Below are 25,874 nucleotides of genomic sequence, written 5' to 3' on the forward strand. Positions count from 1 at the left end.
GCACTCGCTTAGTTGTGACGTCACATCCGGCGACTTTCTCCGGAAGTATAGTACAATTTTTATTCACAGGCAAAAAAACACAGCTGGTATTGTGGAAAAAAAGAAAACACCAAAGTGAGTTTTATTGTCCGTTTGTATCACTTTTGATAACATTATTGTCGCATGCGGGGTTTTGTTAAGCCTTGGCTTTTTCTGCCCGACTACACCTTGTTAAATTTAGAGGCTACCTTTCCACTAATGTGATAAACTATCTAGAAAATGAATCAAAACTTCTAAAAGAAAGTTTGAGAGAATTTTTTTCATATCCATTTGGTAGTGCCCTATTTTCCCCCATAATTCAATTTCCTCCCAACAATATTTGAAATATTTATTCCTTATTTTTACCAATTTAACAAAAATTGTGGGTATAAAAGAATGAATGAAATAGGTTTACTTCGGTTGTTTAATCAATCAACCATTTTGTGTGATCGGTTTAACAGTACAGGTTATACATAAACAATCATACACATACACACACAAAAGAAAAGAAAAATAATGACCGAAAAAGAAATAGGCCGAAGCCAAAGCTTATATTTGCCTATCCTGGAACAACAACATTAAAAAAAAAGTCAATGGGATGTAAGTAATTGTTTCTATATTTTATATTTTTCAATTATTTCACCTTTCAAGGTTTTCTTAAACCTTACTAAAGAAGTGCATGTCTTCACTGAGCTTGTTCCACCATTTAACTCCTAAAATTGAAATACATTTATATTCATTCTCGCTTTACCTATTTCAAAAATCAATATTCCCCGTAAATTATAGTTTTCTCCTCTTAAATGAAACAACCTAAGAATACAAACTGGAAGGCTGTTGTTCTTTACTCGAAACATAATTTCCTTTGTTTTTAAAAACACAATGTCTGAACATTTTAAAACATATTTGTGTTGGCCCTGGGATGAGGTGGCGACTTGTCCAGGGTGTACCCTGCCTTCCGCCCGATTGTAGCTGAGATAGGCGCCAGCGCCCCCCGCGACCCCGAAAGGGAATAAGCGGTAGGAAATGGATGGATGGATGTTAAATATGCAAAAATAAAGAATAATACAACTTATGCAGGCATTTTTTTTATCCAGCATGTGTCTTTATAAAGAATAGCAATAGATTCGGATATTTTTCCCTTTTATATATTCAATATGCAGTTTCCAACATAGTTTATGATCAATTATTATTTTAGTTTCATATACTCTATCAAAATTTCCACTTGAGTTTAATTTTAATTTTGCTTACAAACGTAATAAACTCTTTATTTTGCATATTTTTTAACCATTTTATTTTTAATTTTTGCACTAATATTGGCTATGGTCTGATCGAATTGTGTCGACGTATATAAACAATAAATGAATTATATTATATATATATTAAAAAAAAGACGCTACTCGCTTAGTTGTGACGTCACATCCGGCGACTTTCTCCGGAAGTATAGTCAATTTTTATTCACAGGCAAAAAAACACAGCTGGTATTGGAAAAAAAAAAGAAAACACCGAAGTGAGTTTTATTGTCCGTTTGTGTCACTTTTGATACCATTATTGTCGCATGCGGGGTTTTGTTAAGCTTTGGCTTTGTCTGCCCGACTGCTACCTGGTTAATTTTAGAGGCTAGCTCGTTGTATTTGTTGCGAGTTGGCTGCTTGCTAGCTGTAGCCTCCATCACACTGTGACTCGCGGCTAGCACGCTAACTACTGTTTGGCTCGCTGCTTGCTTATTGCGGCACAAATATGTCTCTAAATAGCCCGTGTCGGTGTTTGGCAGACACGGTGTGGCGTTCGGGGAGGGATTCGCCTTGTGGAATTGTTGAATTCTGCGCGGAGTTAGTCGTTCGCCGCGTTATTTTGCATGGATGTTGTCAACTGTTTACGTCCGTTGTGACGTCACTCGACGTGCGTGTAGTTGGAGTCGTCATCATAATAATAATGCATGCTGACTTACCAACCCTGTTTCCATATGATTTGGGATTTTGTGTTAGATGTAAATATAAACGGAATACAATGATTGAATCCTTTTCAACCTATATTCAGTCGAATAAGCTATAAAAACATGTTTGTTCAAACTGATAAACTTTTTTTTTTTTGCAAATCATTACATTTGGATTTTGATACCAGCAACACGTGACAAATAAGTTGGGAAAGGTGGCAATAAATACTGATAAAGTGGAGGAGTGCTCATCAAACACTTATTTGGAACATGCCACAGGTGTGCAGGCTAATTGGGAACAGGTGGGTGTCATGATTGGGTATAAAAACAGTTTCCCAAAAAATGCTTAAGTCTTTCACAAGAAAGGATGGGGCGAGGTACACCCCTTTGTCCACAACTGCGTGAGCAAATAGTCAAACAGTTTAAGGACAACGTTTCTCAAAGTGCAATTGCAAGAAATTTAGGGATTTCAACATCTACGGTCCATAATATCATCAAAAGGTTCAGAGAATATGGAGAAATCACTCCACGTAAGCGGCATGGCCGGAAACCAACATTGAATGACCGTGACCTTCGATCCCTCAGACGGCACTGTATCAAAAACCGACATCAATCTCTAGAGGATATCACCACATGGGTTAGGACCACTTCAGAAAACCCATCACTAAATGCTAGGTGTGTAACGGTACGTGTGTTTGTATTGAACCATTTCGGTACGGGTGTTTCGGTTCAGGGTGTACCCCGCCTTCCGCCCGATTGTAGCTGAGATAGGCGCCAGCGCCCCCCCGCGACCCCAAAAGGGAATAAGCGGTAGAAATGGATGGATGGATGCCCGGAGTTAGTCGTTCGCCGCGTTATTATGCATGGATGTTGTCAACTGTTTACGTCCGTTGTGACGTCACTCGACGTGCGTGTAGTTGGAGTCATCATCATAATAATAATGCATGCTGACTTACCAACCCTGTTTCCATATGAGTTGGGATTTTGTGTTAGATGTAAATATAAACGGAATAAAATGATTTGCAAATCCTTTTCAACCCATATTCAGTTGAATATGCTACAAAAACATATTTGTTCAAACTGATAAACATTTTTTTTTTGGAAATAATCATTAACTTTGGATTTTGATGCCAGCAACACGTGACAAATAAGTTGGGAAAGGCGGCAATAAATACTGCTAAAGTGGAGGAATGCTCATCAAACACTTATTTGGAACATCCCACAGGTGTGCAGGCTAATTGGGATCAGGTGGGTGTCATGATTGGGTATAAAAACAGCTTCCGAAAAAATGCTCAGTCTTTCACAAGAAAAGATGGGGCGAGGTACACCCCTTTGTCCACAACTGCGTGAGCAAATAGTCAAACAGTTTAAGGACAACTTTTCTCAAAAGTGCAATTGCAAGAAATTTAGGGATTTCAACATCTACGGTCCATAATATCATTAAAAGGTTCAAAGAATCTGGAGAAATCACTCCACGTAAGCGGCATGGCCGAAAACCAACATTGAATGACCGTGACCTTTCATCCCTCAGACGGCACTGTATCAAAAACCGACATCAATCTCTAAAGGATATCACCACATGGGTTCAGGACCACTTCAGAAAACCCGTCACTAAATAGTAGGTGTGTAACGGTACGTGTATTTTTATTGTACCGCTTAGGTACGGGTGTTTCGGTTCAGGGTGTACCCCGCCTTCCGCCCGATTGTAGCTGAGATAGGCGCCAGCGCCCCCCCGCGACCCCAAAAGGGAATAAGCGGTAGGAAATGGATGGATGGATGCCCGGAGTTAGTCGTTCGCCGTGTTATTATGCATGGATGTTGTCAACTGTTTACGTCCGTTGTGACGTCACTCGACGTGCGTGTAGTTGGAGTCATCATCATAATAATAATGCATGCTGACTTACCAACCCTGTTTCCATATGAGTTGGGATTTTGTGTTAGATGTAAATATAAACAGAACAGATTTGCAAATCCTTTTCAACTCATATTCAGTTGAATATGCTACAAAAACATATTTGTTCAAACTGATAAACATTTTTTTTTGCAAATCATTAACTTTGGATTTTGATGCCAGCAACACGTGTCAAAGAAGTTGGGAAAGGTGGCAATAAATACTGATAAAGTGGAGGAATGCTCATCAAACACTTATTTGGAACATGCCACAGGTGTGCAGGCTAATTGGGATCCGGTGGGTGCCATGATTGGGTATAAAAACAGCTTCACAAAAAATGCTCAAGTCTTTCACAAGAAAGGATGGGGCGAGGTACACCCCTTTGTCCACAACTGCGTGAACAAATAGTCAAACAGTTTAAGAACAACGTTTCTCAAAGTGCAATTGCAAGAAATTTAGGGATTTCAACATCTACGGTCCATAATATCATCAAAAGGTTCAGAGAATCTGGAGAAATCACTCCATGTAAGCGGCATGGCCGGATACCAACATTGAATGACCGTGACCTTCCATCCCTCAGACGGCACTGTATCAAAAACCGACATCAATCTCTAAAGGATATCACCACATGGGTTCAGGACCACTTCAGAAAACCCGTCACTAAATGCTAGGTGTGTAACGGTACGTGTATTTTTATTGAACCGCTTCGGTACGGGTGTTTCGGTTCAGGGTGTACCCCGCCTTCCGCCCGATTGTAGCTGAGATAGGCGTCAGCGCCCCCCCGCGACCCCAAAAGGGAATAAGCGGTAGGAAATGGATGGATGGATGCCCGGAGTTAGTCGTTCGCCGTGTTATTATGCATGGATGTTGTCAACTGTTTACGTCCGTTGTGACGTCACTCGACGTGCGTGTAGTTGGAGTCATCATCATAATAATAATGCATGCTGACTTACCAACCCTGTTTCCATATGAGTTGGGATTTTGTGTTAGATGTAAATATAAACGGAATACAATGATTTGCAAATCCTTTTCAACCCATATTCAGTTGAATATGCTACAAAAACATGTTTGTTCAAACTGATAAACATTTTTTTTTTGCAAATCATTACATTTGGATTTTGATACCAGCAACACGTGACAAAGAAGTTGGGAAAGGTGGCAACAAATACTGATAAAGTGGAGGAGTGCTCATCAAACACTTATTTGGAACATGCCACAGGTGTGCAGGCTAATTGGGATCAGGTGGGTGTCATGATTGGGTATAAAAACAGCTTCCGAAAAAATGCTCAGTCTTTCACAAGAAAAGATGGGGCGAGGTACACCCCTTTGTCCACAACTGCGTGAGCAAATAGTCAAACAGTTTAAGGACAACTTTTCTCAAAAGTGCAATTGCAAGAAATTTAGGGATTTCAACATCTACGGTCCATAATATCATTAAAAGGTTCAGAGAATCTGGAGAAATCACTCCACGTAAGCGGCATGGCCGAAAACCAACATTGAATGACCGTGACCTTTCATCCCTCAGACGGCACTGTATCAAAAACCGACATCAATCTCTAAAGGATATCACCACATGGGTTCAGGACCACTTCAGAAAACCCGTCACTAAATAGTAGGTGTGTAACGGTACGTGTATTTTTATTGTACCGCTTAGGTACGGGTGTTTCGGTTCAGGGTGTACCCCGCCTTCCGCCCGATTGTAGCTGAGATAGGCGCCAGCGCCCCCCCGCGACCCCAAAAGGGAATAAGCGGTAGAAAATGGATGGATGGATGCCCGGAGTTAGTCGTTCGCCGCGTTATTATGCATGGATGTTGTCAACTGTTTACGTCCGTTGTGACGTCACTCGACGTGCGTGTAGTTGGAGTCATCATCATAATAATAATGCATGCTGACTTACCAACCCTGTTTCCATATGATTTGGGATTTTGTGTTAGATGTAAATATAAACGGAATACAATGATTTGCAAATCCTTTTCAACCCATATTCAGTTGAATATGCTACAAAGACAACATATTTGTTCAAACTGATAAACATTTTTTGGGGGGAAATAATCATTAACTTTGGATTTTCATGCCAGCAACACGTGACAAAGAAGTTGGGAAAGGTGGCAATAAATACTGAGTGGAGGAGTGCTCATCAAACACTTATTTGGAACATGCCACAGGTGTGCAGGCTAATTGGGAACAGGTGGGTGTCATGATTGGGTATAAAAACAGCTTCCCAAAAAATGCTCAGTCTTTCACAAGAAAGGATGGGGCGAGGTACACCCCTTTGTCCACAACTGCGTGAGCAAATAGTCAAACAGTTTAAGAACAACGTTTCTCAAAAGTGCAATTGCAAGAAATTTAGGGATTTCAACATCTACGGTCCATAATATCATCAAAAGGTTCAGAGAATCTGGAGAAATCACTCCACGTAAGCGGCATGGCCGGAAACCAACATTGAATGACCGTGACCTTCCATCCCTCAGACGGCACTGTATCAAAAACTGACATCAATCTCTAAAGCAGGGGTCGGGAACCTTTTTGGCTGAGAGAGCCATGAGAGCCAAATATTTCTAAATGTATTTCCGTGAGAGCCATATAATATTTTTTAACATTGAACACAATTAAATGCGTGCATTTTTAAGTAAGACCAACATCTTTAGAGTATAATAAATATCTTATTATTTTTAATAAAATTGTTATTCTAAAGCTAACCAATAATAAATATAATACTTCTTGCCATTAATGCGACTTCTTGAACAGGTGCGATAGAAAATGAATGGTTGGATTAAAATACATGAGAATGTTTTATAATTTGAACGTTATTTTTAACACTGGGATTACCAGCGGAATTATGCATTACTTATCGTGTTAAGCAATGTCAGCTAAGGTTTATCTGAGAGCCAGATGCAGTCATCAAAAGAGACACATCTGGCTCTAGAGCCATAGGTTCCCTACCCCTGCTGTAAAGGATATCACCACATGAGTTCAGGACCACTTCAGAAAACCTGTCACTAAATAGTAGGTGTGTAACGGCACGTGTATTTGTATTGAACCGTTTCGGTACGGGTGTTTCGGTTCAGGGTGTACCCCGCCTTCCGCCCAATTGCAGCTGCCCCGCGACCCCAAAAGGGAATTAGCGGTACAAAATGGATGGACGGATGTTTCGGTTCAGTGCGGAGGTGAACCGAACGAGTTTCCAGACGGACATATTAAGTAGTTTAAGCATTACTCAAAATGCCGGACCTTATCAGGCATTTAAGAATTTCTGGCCTGAAAGCCCCGCAAAAGAGGACATGTCCGGTGAAAAGAGGACGTCTGGTCAGTCTATCCTAGCCCAACCGCTGCTAGCACCGGACATGTCCTCTTTTGCTAGCATGCTAGCAGCGATCGGGGTAGGATAGACTGACCAGACGTCCTCTTTTCACCGGACATGTCCTCTTTTGCGGGGCTTTCAGGCCAGAAATTCTTAAATGCCTCAAATGTCCGGCATTTTGAGTTTTGGTTGCGTGTATTAACAATGTACGTTCAGGGTTAAGAAGGGGTTAAAAACAAAACAAATTGTGCGCACAACATCAGCATTTGTGAGGGAGGGGGAGAGAGCGAGAGAGTTATGATAAACGCGCAGGCATCGCCAGGTTCTGCTTTTTATCCATGGATTTATCAGATTTAATTTTTTATTATCTATAGCAGGGGTGTCAAAAGTGTGCCCCGGAGGCCATTTGCAGCCCACAGCTAATGTTTTAACCTACGCCTTGTGTTAGGGTCGGCACCGACCCGTTTTAGTTTTTAAATGCATAAAAACACCACATACATTTATTTTTTTGCATCAAAGCTTTTTGACTTTGTCAGGAACCTCTTTGTCAACAAAATAAAACATTTTAATTTTTTTCACTAAATTATAAAATGCTCTGGTAGAAATTATGCCCTTGGTGTTGTTAGGGTCGGTTTCGACCCGGTTATAAAAATAAGATGATAAAGCAATGATAAGAGCCAAAACTGAACACACTGACAGCTAGCTCCTCTCCCAATCATGTTAGCTTTAGTGGATTCTCATTTTACCTTGTTATCCTGTACAAAAACAAACAAAAGACGGACACTAAAAGTGTCACTTTTTGCCACTCTGATTTTGTTTTTTTATTAGTTTTGGAACTAGTAATCTATTTCTCTTGGTTTCATTTGCTTGATTGGTTGTTTGTTTGATGTTGGATTTCTGTTGCTGAAGAAAATACTTTTTAGCCTTTTTCTTGAAGTAAATATATATGGGTCGAAATTGACCCGTAACACCATAGATGTTACTATAGTTAAAATTCTTAAAATGAAAAAATAAAAAAAACACAAGAGATGTGTTCTAATACCCCTTAGTAATAGTTAGGTAACACAACAACCTTTTTTTATTTATATGATTCTCTTGAGGTTCGTTTTACCATTTTTAAAAATTGAAATCGAGGGGTATACTGACAAAATAAGGCCCAATGGCCCAAACCAAAAATATTAAAACCAATATTTTCAAGGATAAGGAAGCCTAACAAGGTAACCAAGAGATGAGAAACAAATTGGATGATAGGTAATTGTTTTTAGTGTATTTTACAGCTGATTTAAAACATGGGTCAAAACCGACCCGTTAACATAAGAGATGGTAACAGAAAGCTAACACAAGAGGAAGGTTAAAGGCCCATGGCACATTCTAAAAATACTATTAAAATAAACAAAAACATAACAGAAGTGAAATAAAAAAGCTTGAAGGTACATGTTTCAAAGGCCCACGGCACATTCTAAAAATACTATTAAAATAAATTAAAAACATAAAAGAAGTGAAATAAAAAAGCTTGAAGGTTAAATGTCATTTAGTTGCAATGTTGACTAATAAAACAAAGCAGTTTTTTTTCTTTAAAACTGTCATTGCTCAAAACATAATGTTATTATGAATTATTGACCTATCCAAGGTTCCCATTACCTCACATCAAATATTCCACTAAGAAAAATATTTTTGATGGAAGATTTGGCAAATTTGGTAAATAAATAACCCAAAAAATTATATTTTGTTGTTTTCTTACTGTACCGAAAATGAACCGAACCGTGACCTCTAAACCGAGGTACGTACCGAACTGAAATTTTTGTGTACCATTACATCCCTACTAAATACAGTTCGTCACTACATTGTAAGTGCAAGTTAAAGCTCTACTATGCATAGCTAAAGCCATTTATCAACAACATCCAGAAACGTCGCCGGCTTCTCTGGGCCCGAGATCATCTAAGATGGACTGATGCAAAGTGTCAAAGTGTTCTTTGGTCTGACGAGTCCACATTTCAAATTGTTTTTGGAAATATACGACATCGTGTCATCCGGACCAAAGGGGGAGCGAACCATCCAGACTGTTATTGACGGCAAGTTCAAAAGCCAGCATCTGTGATGGTATGGGGGTGCATTAGTGGACAAGGCATGGGTAACTTACACATCTGTGAAGTCACCATTAATGCTGAAAGGTACATACAGGTTTTGGAACAACATATGCTGCCATCTAAGCGCTGTCTTTTTCATGGACGCCCCTGCTTATTTCAGTAAGACAATGCCAAGCCACATTCAGCGCGTGTTACAACAGCGTGGCTTCGTAAAAAAAGAGTGCGGGTACTTTCCTGGCCCGCCTGCAGTCCAAACCTGTCTCCCATCGAAAATGTGTGGCGCATTATGAAGTGTAAAATACGACAGCGGAGACCCCGGATTGTTGAACGACTGAAGCTCTACATAAAACAAGAATGGGAAAGAATTCGACTTTAAAAGCTTCAACAATTAGTTTCCCCAGTTCCCAAACATTTATTGAGTGTTGTTAAAAGAAAAGGTGATGTAACACAGTGGTGAACATGCCCTTTCCCAACTACTTTGGCACGTGTTGCAGCCATGAAATTCTAAGTTTATTATTCCATCCATTTTCTACCGCTTATTCCCTTTTGGGGTCGCGGGGGGCGCTGGCGCCTATCTCAGCTACAATCGGGCGGAAGGCAGGGTACACCCTGGACAAGTCGCCACCTCATCGCAGGGCCAACACAGATAGACAGACAACATTCACATTCACACACTAGAGCCAATTTAGTCGTTGCCAATCAACCTATCCCCAGGTGCATGTCTTTGGAAGTGGGAGGAAGCCGGAGTACCCGGAGGGAACCCACGCAGTCACGGGGAGAACATGCAAACTCCACACAGAAAGATCACGAGCCTGGGATTGAACCTAGGACTGCAGGACCTTCGTATTGTGAGGCAGACGCACTAACCCCTCTGCCATCATGAATCCTAAGTTGATTATTATCAGCAAAATATTTTTTTTATTTATTTATTATTTTTTTTTTTTGCAAATAATACGTTGATTATTATTTGCAAAAAAAAAAAATGTTTATGAGTTTGAACATCAAATATCTTGTCTGTGTAGCATATTCAACTGAATATGGGTTGAAAAGGATTTGCAAATCATTCTATTCCGTTTATATTTACTTCTAACACAATTTCCCAACTCCTATGGAAACGGGGTTTGTAATATTCTCAGGGTTGGAGCTAGATATTCCTCAAAATGGGCTCTTGGGGGCCCCATCAAGTCATAAAAAAATGGGATCCCACAGTAAATGTTTAGGGTCGCACTTTTCTGTAAGCCTTTTGAAAACAAATGATACATGTACTCGTTATCCTGTTATATCTCACGTTCTATGTTGTGTATTGGAAAAAAGGTTGCGATAAATGTAACTTAACTCATTTAAAAAATAATACAAAAGAAAACAAAGGTTTATGTAGGGCTGGGCGATATGGCCTCTTTTTAATATCTCAATATTTTTTGGCCATATCGCTATATACGATATATATCTCCATATTTTGCCTTAGTCTGGAATGAACACTTGATGCAAATAATCACAGCAGTATGATGATTCTATGTGTCTACATTAAAACATTCTTCTTCATACTGCATTAATATATGTTCATTTTAAACTTTCATGCAGTGAAGGAAATCACAACTAAGTCAATTGACCAAAACTGTATTTATTAAACAGTTATTAAGCAGTGGCACAAACGTTCATGTCATTTCAAAACAGAAAGTGCAAGATTGTCAGAGACATTTTAAAACAAGTGCACTTTTGTGCATGATGTCACTAAGATGACGTATCAAAACAACACTAAATTAAAGTGCACTTTTGTACAGAACGCCACTATAATAGTTTGAAACAAATAAAGTGCACTTTTCTGCATGATTTTGTGGGCGTACGGCACCAAATGGAGATGTTGACATGCGGAATAAAAACTCTTCAATCTCGCGGGTGACTTTTCAAATGGTGCTACATATTAACAGTAATGCTACTTTTGGTAGCAACGCTTTAGCACCACACTTGACAAATTACGGTTGTCTGTTCGACATATTCCCGCTTGAAGCCAAACTGTCGCCAGACGATGGACCCCCTCCGGTTATTCTTGGGAATTAATTATTTTTTTCATTTGTTACCAGATTCACACCTTCTCTCTCTCGTATTACCGCTAGCACCACAGCTAACGTTTCCCATGCTGCTACCTCTCTGCTCCGTGAGGGCTTATACGAATGTGACGTATGACGTGACAGTATTTGACGTGTGTAAGAAGGTGCGCTTGTCTGTGAGAAGGAGAGACAGGAAAGAGTGAGAAGAGCCTGGAGTGTAATGCCTGCAGTTAATAGCAACTACCTGAGAACATATACTCGAATATCACGATATAGTCATTTTCTATATCGCACAGAGACAAACCCGCGATATATCGAGTATATGGAGTATATCGATATATCGCCCAGCCCTATGTTTATGTATATGTCCATCCATCCATCCGTTTTCCTCCGCTTATCCAAGGTTGGGTCGCGGGGGCAGCAGCCTAAGCAGAGAAGCCCAGACTTCCCTTTCCCCAGCCACTACGTCCAGCTCCTCCCGAGGGATCCCGAGCATACTTGCCAACCCTCCCGATTTTCCTGGAAGACTCCCGAATTTCAGTGCCCCTCCCGTAAATCTCCCGGGGCAACCATTCTCCTGAACTTCTCCCGATTTCCACCCGGATAAAAATATTGGGAGCGTGCCTTAAAGGCACTGCCTTTAGCGTCCTCTCAACTGAAAAGGAGACTATTGTATATGTCTCTGTTATCCATAGGTTTACCTATAACCCATAAAGTAGGCAGGCACGGAGCTATTTCTCAGCGTGTGTTTATTCTAGCCGGCACTTTAATACACTGACACACAATGTCCTAATTCCCATCATGCATTGCTTCAAAACTACGACAAGTAGTAATGTCCAAAAACATAACAGAGACAAAGCAGGAGAACGAAGAAGACACATGGCGACTGACGAGTAAGAAGAAGAAAAACACTTGCGAGTCCCAAAATGATTGGAAAAAATAATTTCAGTTCACCCAGGACAGCTCGAAGAGGAAGGGGTATGGTGCCTGCAAATTTTGTAGATCAGACTTCTCCATTCAACACGGTGGATGAACGGATATACTCATTCATGAACGTATTATTTATATGTGTATGTATATATATATATGTATATATATATATATATATGTGTATCTGAAGATGAAGTAGTCTTGTGATTTTTCTCACACAAACATATATTGCGCTCTACCACGGTATCGAGTACTATTCTCTGGATAATCTAATTAAGACACACATATATGTGTGGAGTTTGCATGTTCTCCCCGTGAATGCGTGGGTTCCCTCCGGGTACTCCGGCTTCCTCCCACTTCCAAAGACATGCACCTGGGGATAGGTTGATTGGCAACACTAAATTGGCCCTAGTGTGTGAATGTGAGTGTAAATGTTGTCTGTCTATCTGTGTTGGCCCTGCGATGAGGTGGCGACTTGTCCAGGGTGTACCCCGCCTTCCGCCCGATTGTAGCTGAGATAGGCGCCAGCGCCCCCCGCGACCCCGAAAGGGAATAAGCGGTAGAAAATGGATGGATGGATATATATATATTTATATATATATATATATATATATATATATATATACCGTATTTCCTTGAATTGCCGCCGGGGCGCTAATTAATTTAAAACCTCTTTTTACTCCTGCGCTTACCAAAGGCATGCGGTAAAAGTAAGCATGCACTAATTATTTTAAAACCTCTTCTCACTCTGGCACTTACCAAAGGCATGCAGTAAAAATTTGAGTGTGATGTAAGCTTGGACCTTAAATCCTACTGAATAGCTCTTAATCTTCTTCCCTTTATGCGATATCAAATTACCGGTATTGAAATCAGCCTCCTCCATTTTGAAAATGATGACAGGGGAAGTGTCACTCGTGACATCACGAGTTTGACCAGGCGGTAATACTAAGCATGCGCTAATTATTTTGCGAAGCGAGTTTGACCCGGCAGTAATTCAAGGCAGCCGCATACTATATGCCCTGCGGCAATTCAAGGCAATACGGTATATATATACATATACATATATATATATATATGTATGTATGTATATATATATGTATGTATGTATATATATATATATATATATATATATATATATATACACAAAACGCCAGTGGAAAGCGATAATCGATAAAATAAAAAAATTAAAAACAAAATGTTTGATAAAAAAGATACAAATCAGCATCCGAAGGGCGGACGGGCTTCCGGAGTTGCGCATTCTTTTGGATTTCAATGCGTAAAAAGACACAAAAAGTGCGTTAACGCCAACACTATTCCTGCATCATTATGTTGTTTATCTTATTTAATTGTATATATCCATCAAACCTGTACTACATGTTAAAAAAATCAAATTAGAACAAAATTGTTTTAATTGGACAAACAGGAGTTTTACTATCATTTTATTTATATCATAATAACATTATTCTGTTTGATTAATTCTGTATATTATTTTTGACAGAATGCCAGCCTCAGAGAGAGGAACAGAACCTCTCGATCCTCTACCCAAGATGAGAAAGTTGGATGAGGATGGCAAAGCAAATCAAAGTGGACCCGCACCAGCTGCCAACAACAGGTCCCTAAAAGAAATACATATGCAAGAGCAGACAGTCGCCCCTCGGACCAAGAGAAAACTGTCTTCCTCGTCGGAGGAGGGAGACAAACCAGCCAAGGCGTCCCGACGGGGTTCCCCTGTTAACGAATCCAGCACAAGCACTTTAGATTCATCTGCCATGAAAGCCACAAGTGCCTCCTGTGGAGAAGCTCCATTAGATGGTGCTATCTTCAACGTTTACCCGGTTGGGTCGACTTCATCCGAGTCTGATGACAACGCTAAGACTGACCTTACAGGTAGCGGTGAGACTCCTTGCATCAGCCAAGTCCCAGCTAAGCGCAAAGCTGAAGACGTGTCATGTTGCGACTCACTGGAGGTGAGTACAAAGTTACATACAGAAACTCCTATTGATCACAGCCATGGAAGAGCATCAGATTTGAGCCATGACAACACAGTGGGGACGACTCTGGAAGGATACAAAGAATCCTCAGCAAAGAGACACAAAAATATGTCAAACACGGAGGATTTAAAGGACACTTTAGGTTCTGAAACGGTCAGTATCAAATTTGCTGCTAAAGAAAAGGACATAAAAGAAGCAGACAAGCAAACGTTGACGGACAACAAAACCATTGCACCATGCACAGAAGTTGTGACTAATAAAAACCAAAGCGATTTAACTGTCGAAGCTCGACCCTTGTTATCAGACACATGTTGCAGCAACGGAGAAGTACACCAGCACTCTACAGACGACGAACAAAGATGTCGAAACAGTGATTTAAAAGAGACTGCTACTAGGGAAACGATGCACAATTTTTTACAGGAAACACTGGATGGTGAGACTAAAACTGATGTATGTGGAGAACATCAAGAACCCTTCTTTAACTGCACCCCAGAAGAAGAGGTCTTGTTAGAAAGTTGTCAACTTGGCAGCCAGAGTGAGGAGAATCAAACAATAATGGTGTCTGATGGAAACCCAGAGAGCTACATTGAAGAAAATCAGACAATAACAGAATCTAGAAAGAACCCAGAGAACGACTGCAGGGAAGGAAATCAATCTATTATTGAATCTGGAAAGAACCCAGAGAACTATTGCAGTGAAGGGAATCAATCTATAATAGTATCTGGAAAGAACCCACAAAACTACCGCAGTGAAGAAAATCAAACAATAGTTGCATCTGGAAAAAACACAGAGAACTATTGCGGTGAAGGAAATCAATCTATAATGGTAGCTGGAAAAAATCCAGAGAGCTACTGCATTGAAGAAGATCAAAGAAAAATCAAATCTAGAAAGAACCCAGAGACTTGCACTGAAGAAAATCAAACAATAATCAAATCTGGAACAGATTCAGCCAACTACTGCAGTGAAGAAAATCAAACAGTAATTCAATTTGGAAAGGATTCAGCAAGCTACTGCATTGACAAAAAGGAAACGGTAATAGAACCTGGAAAGAATCCAGAGAGCTGCATTGAAGACAATCTTGCAATAATAAAATCTACAAATAATCCACAGAGCTGCATTGAACAAAAACTAATAAAATTAGAATCTGGAAAGAAGTCAGAAAGCTGCATTGAAAAAAATCTGAAGTCGTCATCTGAAAGTCTGACTGCAGAAAAGGAAGCAACAGCGATAGATGGCAACCATGAAAGTCAAACTAAAGAAATTGTAACAAATGTTGAGTGTGAGAAAGTTCGTACAGGTCAGCTTGACAAAGCATTTACAACAGAGGAGTCTGATAAAACCCCAGAGATTCCAGTTGAAGAACATGTCGTCAAAGATATGTTGGCTTCAAAGGAAACTGAGCCCAGGCCACAACAGGTCCTTGTCAGACTCTATGGCGTAGAGAATTCATTCAGTAAAAGCACAGAAAATAAACTTGAAGAAACCGCAATCAGTGCTGATCTACTAGAAAAAGGGTCAGCGGCTAAACCAGAGAGTCCCACTAAGGAAAATATAACATCAGTGGACTGTGACGGAGACATGTATGTGGAAAAAAATGTAACAGCATTAGAAGAGCATGTGAGAAAAACTCTGCCACTTTCAAAGAAAAGTGAACCCACACCACACAAGCGCCTCACAGGGACTCATGGCGCAGAGACTTGGTTCGAGGAGAAAGGCATGGAGTGTGACAGAAATCCAGGGAATAAACCTGAAGAAACCGCAATGGAAGCCAGTAGGTCCTGTGATGATCTACATAGCAACGAGTCAGACAGTAAACCAGAGAGTGCCACTAGAATAAATCTAGCCGCCGATCCTGACTTAAAGAGTCTTGCAGAAGAAAATGTAACCGTGATGGAAGACCATGTAAGAGAAAATTTGCAAATTTCAAGAGAAACTGAACCCACACCACATGAGCTCTTAATAGGTACTCATGACGCAGATTTGTTTGGGGAGAAGCACATCAAGTTTGACAGAAACCCAAAGAATCAAGCTCAACAAACTACAATGGAAGCCAGGAAGTCCTGCGATAATCTACATGAAATGGAGTCTGACTTTAAACCAGAGAGTCTCACGAAGGAAAATGTAACACCACTGGATCCTGACATTGACAGTCATGCAGAAGAACATTTAAAAGTTATGAAAGAACATGTAAGAGAAAGTCTGCCACTTTCAAGAGAAACTAACCCCATACCACATGAAGTCCTAATAGGAAGTCATGATGCAGATACTTGGTTTGAGGAGAAGCACATGAAGTTTGACAGAATCTCAGAGAATCAACCCCATGAAACCACAATTGAAGCCAGTAAGTCCTCTGATGATCCACGAAAAATTGAGTTAGACAGTAAACCACACTGTCCCACTCAAAAAAATGTAACTTCACTGGATCCTGACATAAACCCGGAGGATCAACCTCAAGAAATCACAATAGAAGCCAGTAAGCCCTGTGATGATCGACATGAAATGAAGACGCTTGGTAAACCAGAGAGTCCCACCCAGGAACCTGTGACATTACTGGAATCTGACATAGAGAGTCATGTGAAAGAAAATATAACTGTTATAGAAGAACATGTAAGAGAAAATCTACCACGTTCAAGAGAAACTGAACACACACCAGGTGAGCTCTTTATGGGTACTAATGACGCTGATACTTTGTTTGTAAGGAAGCAGATGAAGGTTGACAGAATCTCAGAGAATCAACCCCAAGAAACCACAATTGAAGCCAGTAAATCCTTTGATGATCCACCACAAATTGAGGCGGACTGTAAACCACACTGCACCACTCAAGAAAATGTACCTTCACTGGATCCTGACATAAACCCAGAGAATCAACCTCAAGAAGTCACAATGGAAGCCAGTAAGCCTTGTGATGATGTACATAAAATGAAGACAGATAGTAAACTGGAGAGTCCCACTGAGGAACATGTGACATTACTGGATCCTAACATAGAGAGTCATGTTAAAGAAAATATAGCAGTGATAAAAGATCATGTAAGAAAAAATCTACCATGTTCAAGAGAAACTGAACCCATACCACGTGAGCTTCTTATAGGTACTCATGATGCAGATACTTTGTTTGTGGAGAAGCACACAGAATCTTACACAAACCAAAAAAATCAACCTCAAGAAACAACAATGCAAGCCAATAAGCCCTGTGATGACCTACATGAAATGGAGACAGACAGTACACCAGAGAGTCCCACAAAAGAATATGTAACTTCACTGGATCCTGATATTGAGAGTCATGTGGAAGAAAATGTAACAGTGATGGAAGAACATGTAGGAGAAAGTCTGCCACTTTCAAGAGAAACTGAACCCACGCCACATGAGATCCTTATAGGCACTCATGACGCAGATACTTTGCTTGTGGAGAAACACGTGGAATCTGACAGAATTCCAGAGAATCAACCCCAAGAAACCACAATTAAAGCCAGTAAGTCCTCTGATGATCTACATGAAATGGAGTCAAACGGAAAACAACACTGCCCCACGAAAGAAAATGTAACCTCACGGGATCCTGACAGAGAGAGTTACGTGCAAAAAAATGTAATAGTGATTGGAGAACATGTAAGAGAAAGTCTGCCACTTTCAAGAGAAACTGAACCCACACCACATGAGGTCCTTATAGGTACTCATGACGCAGATACTTTGTTTGTGAAGAAGCACACAAAATCTGACAAAAAACAAAAAAATCAACCTCAAGAAACCACAATGCAAGCCAATAAGCCCTGTGATGATCTACATGAAATGGAGACAGACAGTAAACCAGAGAGTCCCACAAAAGAAAATGTAACTTCACTGGATCCTGATACTGAGAGTCATGTGGAAGAAAATGTAACAGTGATGGAAGAATATGTGGGAGAAAGTCTGCCACTTTCAAGAGAAACTGAACCCCCACCACATGAGATCCTTATAGGTACTCATGACGCAGATACTTTGTTTGTGGAGAAGCACACAAAATCTGACAAAAAACAAAAAAATCAACCTCAAGAAACCACAATGCAAGCCAATAAGCACTGTGATGATCTACATGAAATTGAGACGGACGGTAAACCAGAGAGTCCCACAAAAGAAAATGTAACTTCACTGGATCCTGATATTGAGAGTCTTGTGGAAGAAAATGTAACCGTGATGGAAGAACATATAGGGGGAAGTCTGCCACTTTTAAGAGAAACTGAACCCACGCCACATGAGATCCTTATAGGTACTCATGACGCAGATACTTTGTTTGTGGAGAAGCACGTGGAATCTGACAGAATTCCAGAGATTCAACCCCAAGAAACCACAATTAAAGCCAGTAAGTCCTCTGATGATCTACATGAAATGGAGTCAAACGGAAAACCAGACTGCCCCACGAAAGAAAATGTAACCTCACGGGATCCTGACAGAGAGAGTTACGTGCAAAAAAATGTAATTGTGATTGGAGAACATGTAAGAGAAAGTCTGCCACTTTCAAGAGAAACTGAACCCACACCACATGAGGTCCTTATAGGCACTCATGACGCAGATACTTTGTTTGTGGAGAAGCACACAAAATCTGACAAAAAACAAAAAAATCAACCTCAAGAAACCACAATGCAAGCCAATGAGCCCTGTGATGATCTACACAAAATGGAGACAGACAGTAAACCAGAGAGTCCCACAAAAGAAAATGTAACTTCACTGGATCCTGATACTGAGAGTCATGTGGAAGAAAATGTAACAGTGATGAAAGAACATGTAGGAGAAAGTCTGCCACTTTCAAGAGAAACTGAACCCCCACCACATGAGATCCATATAGGTACTCATGAGGCAGATACTTTGTTTGTGGAGAAGCACATGGAATCTGACAGAATTCCAGAGAATCAACCCCAAGAAACTACAATTAAAGCCAGTAAGTCGTCTGATGATCCACCAAAAATTGAGTCAGACTGTAAACCACACTGCACCACTCAAGAAAATGTACCTTCACTGGATTCTGACATAAACCCAGAGAATCAACCTCAAGAAATCACAATGGAAGCCAGTAAACGTTGTGATGATGTACATAAAATGAAGACAGATATTAAACTGGAGAGTCCCACTGAGGAACTTGTGACATTACCGGATCCTAACATAGAGAGTCATGTTAAAGAAAATATAGCGGTGATAGAAGATCATGTAAGAAAAAATCTACCATGTTCAAGAGAAACTGAACCCACACCACGTGAGTTCCTTATAAGTACTCATGATGCAGATACTTTGTTTGTTGAGAAGCACACGAAATCTGACACAAACCAAAAAAATCAACCTCAAGAAACCACAATGGAAGCCAATAAGCCCTGTGATGATCTACATGAAATGGAGACAGACGGTAAACCAGAGAGTCCCACAAAAGAAAATGTAACTTCAGTGGATCCTGATATGGAGAGTCAAGTGGAAGAAAATGTAGGAGAAAGTCTGCCACTTTCAAGAGAAACTGAACCCACACCACATGAGGTCCTTATAGGTACTCATGACCCAGATACTTTGTTTGTGAAGAAGCACACAAAATCTGACAAAAAACTAAAAAATCAACCTCAAGAAACCACAATGCAAGCCAATAAGTGTGATGATCTACATGAAATGGAGACAGACAGTAAACCAAAGAGTCCCACAAAAGAAAATGTAACTTCACTGGATCCTGATATTGAGAGTCATGTGGAAGAAAATGTAACCGTGACGGAAGAACAAGTAGAAGAAAGGCTGCCACTTTCAAGAGAAACTGGACCCACACCACATGAGATCTTTATAGGTACTCATGACGCAGATACTTTGTTTGTGGAGAAGCACATGGAATCTGACAGAATTCCAGAGAATCAACCCCAAGAAACCACAATTCAAGCCAGTAAGTCCTCTGATGATCTACATGAAATGGAGTCAAACGGTAAACCACACTGCCCCATGAAAGAAAATGTAACCTCACTGGATCCTGACCGAGAGAGTCAGGTGCAAGAAAATGTAATAGTGATTGGAGAACATGTAGGAGAAAGTCTGCCACTTTCAAGAGCAACTAAACCCACACCACATGAGGTCTTTATAGGTACTCATGACGCTGATACTTCGTTTGGGGAGAAGCACATGAAATCTGACAGAATACCAGAGAATCAACCGCGAGAAACAATAATGGAACCTAGGAAGCCCTCTGATCCACATGAAATGGAGTCCGACAGTAAACCAGAGAGCCCCACTAAGGATAATTTTACCTCGGTGGATCCTGACATTGAGAGTCATGTGGGTAAAAAGGTAACCATGATAGAAAAACATGTGACAGTGATAGAAGAACATGTAACAGAAGGTCTGTCACTTTTTAAGGATGTAAAACCCCTGCCACAAGAGGTCTTCGTAGAAGGTAGTTCAGAGGTCAATCTAATTGTGACTGATAATGAAGCAGAAACAGCAATGGTGTCTGAAGCACAAAAGAGTGAAGAAAATGTAACACTCTTAAAGGAACACAAAACACAACATTTATTCACTGGAAGTCAAATTAAGAAACAAAGTGAGGGTCCAAGTGAAAAACATCTAATGGCAACACAGCCTGATAGCAATCCAGAGAGGCAGATTGAAGAAATCACACCACCACCAAAGGTCCTTATATGCAGTGTTAATACAGTTGAGGACAGCCAAATGGAGTCCATTGAAACCCCAGAGAGCCAGACAGAAGTAAATGTTGCAATGAAATCAGCTTTTCCCGGGGAATCACTGTCGTCATCCATGCACAAGCAGGAGCAAGTGCCAAATTCTTTTCACATTGTCAACAGAACAACTGAGGTGTTGACACATGACACAGTTGATGAGCAAAATGGAACAATGGAGGTGTCCTCTGAATGTGTCACCGTCTTGGTGACTCCAACAGATGTGGAAGTGACGGCGGAGGGAAGTCTTGATTTGCAAGAGGAAATCAACAGCCACAATGCTAATGACGATACAGACATACCAGCTGTTGAAGAGAATGTGATGGAAAGTGTGGAAAAAGAAAATGAGTCCAGTGACTATTCCACAGCACTGGTGAATAAAATGAGCGTTCAGGCTGCAGTAGCAACTGAAAAAGCAAAGCATCCTGCCTATTTACTGGAAGCAAACAGTCACAGCAACATTGATAGAACAATGGATGTATTGATTAGCGAAAGAACTGAATCCATGGAACATGAAGACTACTTGAACTTGGAGCACGTTCAGGAGAATGCAAATCAAGAAATTATAACAAATGCAATAATTCAGGAAGTATCTACTAATGCCCAAAATGATTTAAAGAGCTGTGGAAATGAATATGTTCCCCCTCCAGAGAAACCACAAGTAATGACAACATTTGCCGAGAAGTCGGACACAGTGGAAGTAAGTCAAAACCGCCCGGGTGTTCCTGAAAATGATTCTGTAATTGCAGTTGACTTCAATGCGCAGACCGCAAAAGACGTGATAATGAAACTCCCGGTGGAAGCACAAGAGGATATTAGCCCAACACATGTGGAGATGCATACAATAACAGAAGACACATCTTCTAAAGCACTCGCAGAACAAAGCCAGAAGAGGCTGGAAGTTGCTGACACACGCCTGTTACCTAAAACTCAGACTGACACATCACAAAAGACGAAGCATAAAGACTCTCCTAGATGTGATGCCGCTCAGGAGCATCAGGCTACATTAGCATCAAAGATTGCTAACACGTCGGAGACACAAATCACGCAAGGTCAAACAGAAAAAATGACCACGACAATAGAAACTTGTCACATGACACGAGTTGAAAATGTCATGACAGACGGTTCTCCCAATATTGAAGAAAATCAATTCAAATATGAAGCAATGTCGAAAAACGACTATCCTCATCACACCGCCATAGTAGAGGAAAGAAATGAGAAGCAAGGTGTCACTAAAGGTTGTACATCCTACATAGCTGATATTCAGAAGTTCCCAGTTGTTTCCACATATGACTGTAATGAAAGCAAGCATTGTGTTGCTGCCACAGACATAGAAATGGATCTGGAGACATTAACAGAAGAAGTGTCTAAAGCCGAGAAAGCCCATGAATTCATTCAAAAAGGTCCTGTTGTTTCAAGCTCTGAGGAACAGAAGGCCATAAAGGAGGTTGTCACCAAGAGTTTGAACATAGCTGTAAGCAAAGTAGAAGTTAACTTGCCAGCAGCAACAGCAGCACTCGATTCAACCTCTAATCCATCTTTTGCAGTCCAAAGCATCAGTGAATTCTCCTGTTTTAAAGTGGACTTTGAGAGTGTGGAGAATGAGGGCAGGGCCCATAGTATTATTCCAGAGGGCCCACTAAGTGATACAGCTGTAACGGCCACTTGTAATGCAGTGATTAATGTAGTACAACATGTCAATGAGGTGGAGAAAATCACTTTGACAAATGAAAGTCAAAAATCCATCACCGATGTGGGGAATACCCAGGAAGAAAAAGAGCTTGATACACATCTAGATCCTATGGATGTTAGTAGTAAAACTGTGGAACCAGTAGAATTTGTATCAGAAGATGAGACATGTAAGAAAGAAATTAGCAAAGCCAAAGAAGAGGATTCATTTGTTACTACCACTGAGAAGTCTGACCTAACTCATAGAGAAGCATCCGGAAGCAGGGACGTTGAAGTGTTGGTTTGTGACCAATCCGAGGACTCTCCTACTGTGCTCCACGTCTCAGACGAGCAGAGTGACACAGTCAGTCAAAGTCAGATTGTGTATGAGCCCATTAGTAGTCCAGAGAGTAATGCAGATAGGGATGCTGTTACAGCTGTGGAGAAGCAGGATTTTGTGTCTATGGAGGACACACAGACTACCCAACTCATGACAGAGGACTTGTTTGCTCATGAAAGTGTGGTCACCAGTAAATCGCAGCTGGAGAATGAGAAATTGACTACAGAAGAACAATCAGCTGTAGAAACGATGGCGGTAAAACAAAGCCCCACCGTTTCTGAGGTGAATAGCCCATCTGGAGTAACCGGCTCGAGCGTCGCTATCAACACAAAAGTAGATGACTTTGCACAGGAAAAAGAAAGTGTGTCAACAGAGCCAGAATGTGTAGTGACTGCACAGCTTTGTCGGCCACCGCAAGAGAACATCCCAGCCATATCTGGAGTGGAGAAAGCAGCAGGTGCAGCTGAGCAGTATCTGATCCTCGAACCAGTCCTAGAAAACAAAATTCGCTTCGATATTGTTTCTCAAGCCGCAGCTGCATCAGGTCTATCTTCTCCTTGCTATGATAACGTTCTTCCAGATAGTACTATCACAACTGACGTGGAAAGTCAAACTGCTTCAAATGGACCTCAAGAGACCTTCCTCTCAGAGACTGACATTTTGCGAAGCCAAACACCTGCTGAGGTCAGTGGTGCCGTAGCTGAAGAGGCAAGAGGAGTAACTGCCCCACCTGTGGAGGAAGATGCCCAACTTATCGAAACTCCAGACCATTTCCTTCAGCCAGAGACTGACATTTTGCAAAGCCAAACACCTGCTGAGGTCAGTGGTGCTGTAGCTGAAGAGGCAAGAGGAGTAACTCCCCCACCGGTGGAGGAAGCTGCCCAACTTATCGAAACTCCAGACCATTTCCTTCAGCCAGAGACTGACATTTTGCGAAGCCAAACATCTGCTGAGGTCTGTGGTGCTGTAGCTGAAGAGGCAAGAGGAGTAACTGCCCCACCTGTGGAGGAAGCTGCCCAACTTATCGAAACTCCAGACCATTTCCTTCAGCCAGAGACTGACATTTTGCGAAGCCAAACATCTGCTGAGGTCAGTGGTGCTGTAGCTGAAGAGGCAAGAGGAGTAACTGCCCCACCTGTGGAGGAAGCTGCCCAACTTATCGAAACTCAAGACCATTTCTTTCAGCCACAGCAATGTGGTGATAGTGACTTTGCCCTGCAAGAAGTCCAAATTTTGGAAGACATGGAGATCGGTAGAGAGATTGTTGTGGCCAATGAGGAAGATAGTGACATTAACATTATAGAAAATACTGATGAAACGATTCAAATACCTCCTCTTCAAAAAACAGAGGATGAAGGTGCTTCAAAGACGAACAATTTAACTGAAAAGGAGGATACCAAAAAGACACGAGAGGTTGAGAAACCCAAGAAGCAAGAAATGAACACTCAAGCAAGGACCAAAGCTCGTCTTGCAGCTTTAGCTGAGCAGAAAGCTGCCGCCATGAAGAAGGCTGCCAACAAACAGCAACTCAACCTCTTAGCCCTTTGTCAGGAAATTGCTGAGGACATAGCCACAGACAGCATGCTGTTAAAGAGGATTGAGGAAGAAAAGCAAGCGGCAGCCAAAGGTGAGGCTAGTAAGAAGGAGAACCCCGCTGTTAGCATGCAGGAAGAAGCCACGACTGACGTCAAGGCTCCCACTGAATCAGAAAGCTCCTCAGCTTTAATGACCCCTGCTGAGAAGACACCTGCAGTGCAGCCTTCAGCTGCTGAGTCCAAACCTTCTGAGGATCCCCCAAAGAGGCGCTTCTTCATCTCACAAGTAACGGTGCCCCTTAAGGTCCATGAGAAAAAGAAGCTGACTCGCTATCAAAGACTGAGACAGGTTGAACTACAAAGGGAGAAAATGTCCTGGGCCCGCATGAAGAAGATGAAGATTGACCAAGCCAATCAACTGTTTTCAGATATGAACTGGCAAGCTTCAATGTTCACACCTGCTTTATCTGTCAATGCAGTGAGCACCGATGCTGCACCTAAAGATACTTCTTCCTCTCCTCCAAGTCCTGTTTCAAGTAGCATACCTACAACACCTAAGCCAGACGTTCCTGAGGCTGAGACTCAAAAATGTGAAACTGACAAAGAGGAACCACCTAAAGTAGAAGCCTCCAAGGCTAAACTTGATGATAAAACTGACCTTACAAAAACAGAAACACCGCAGACTGAGCCTGCTAAAGCGGAAAACACTAGAATAACAAGACAAAGTAAGGCTCAGGCCTCTAAAGTAACGCCTACCCCAGCTCCTTCTCCAAAAGTGACTAGATCCTCAACCAGGAGGTCACTACCAGCTGTGCCCCCACCTATGCCCAACGGACTTAAGGCTACAAAGCCCAAGCCTGTCGAGTACAAGCCATACAAGCCACGGCCCAGGTATTCATTTGATGACTTTGAACTAGATGATGACCCTTTACCAGCACCCCCCAAGAGGTCAATTCCCCCATCCAGGACTTGCCAAGTCAGCAGTCAGTCTAGTCCTCAGGCCCAGTCTAAACCCACACTTCCTACAAAGCCACTGCAGCCTCCAAACCAGTCCAAACCAAAACCTTCAATCGCTGCTTGTGGACAGTCAAAGTCTGTTATTTCAACAACTGCTCAGTCAAAACCTTCCAGTTCTTCTCCCGGTCCACAATATGCCAGTGCTACAACACCCATAACTCAAGCCCTGGTTAAAGCTGCTCTTTCAAACCCAGCTCACTCAAAAGCTTCAGTCCCAACGACCCTTCAGACAAAATCTGCCTCAGCTTCTAGTCAGTCGCAGAGTGCAGCCTCAGTTTCACCCCAATTTAAAGCTAGTAATGCCGCAGCTCCCAACAGACCTTCAAAAGCATCTAACACAACCCAGGCAAAACCGTCTGGTCCTAAATTGGATGTAAATCCAAGTCCTTCGGAACCCCCCCCAGCTCAGTCTGCAACGGATGCTGAAATTAAGGTTAGCCACTCGA

General features: G+C 41.4%; 1 protein-coding gene across 1 annotated transcript in view; it reads left to right on the forward strand.

Annotated features, from left to right (window-relative positions):
* Positions 1 to 1,450: 1,450 nt before the first annotated feature.
* Positions 1,451 to 25,874, forward strand: part of LOC133569251 (uncharacterized) — a 32,705-nt gene continuing 8,281 nt past the window's right edge. The window contains exons 1-2 of the mRNA XM_061921486.1: positions 1,451 to 1,525; positions 13,708 to 25,861. Coding sequence (XP_061777470.1) covers positions 13,709 to 25,861 — 12,153 coding nt within the window. The 5' untranslated portion in view covers positions 1,451 to 1,525; position 13,708. The remainder of the gene's footprint in view (positions 1,526 to 13,707; positions 25,862 to 25,874) is intronic.

Source organism: Nerophis ophidion, linkage group LG15 (assembly GCF_033978795.1).
Source record: "Nerophis ophidion isolate RoL-2023_Sa linkage group LG15, RoL_Noph_v1.0, whole genome shotgun sequence".
Taxonomy (NCBI): Eukaryota; Metazoa; Chordata; class Actinopteri; order Syngnathiformes; family Syngnathidae; genus Nerophis; species Nerophis ophidion.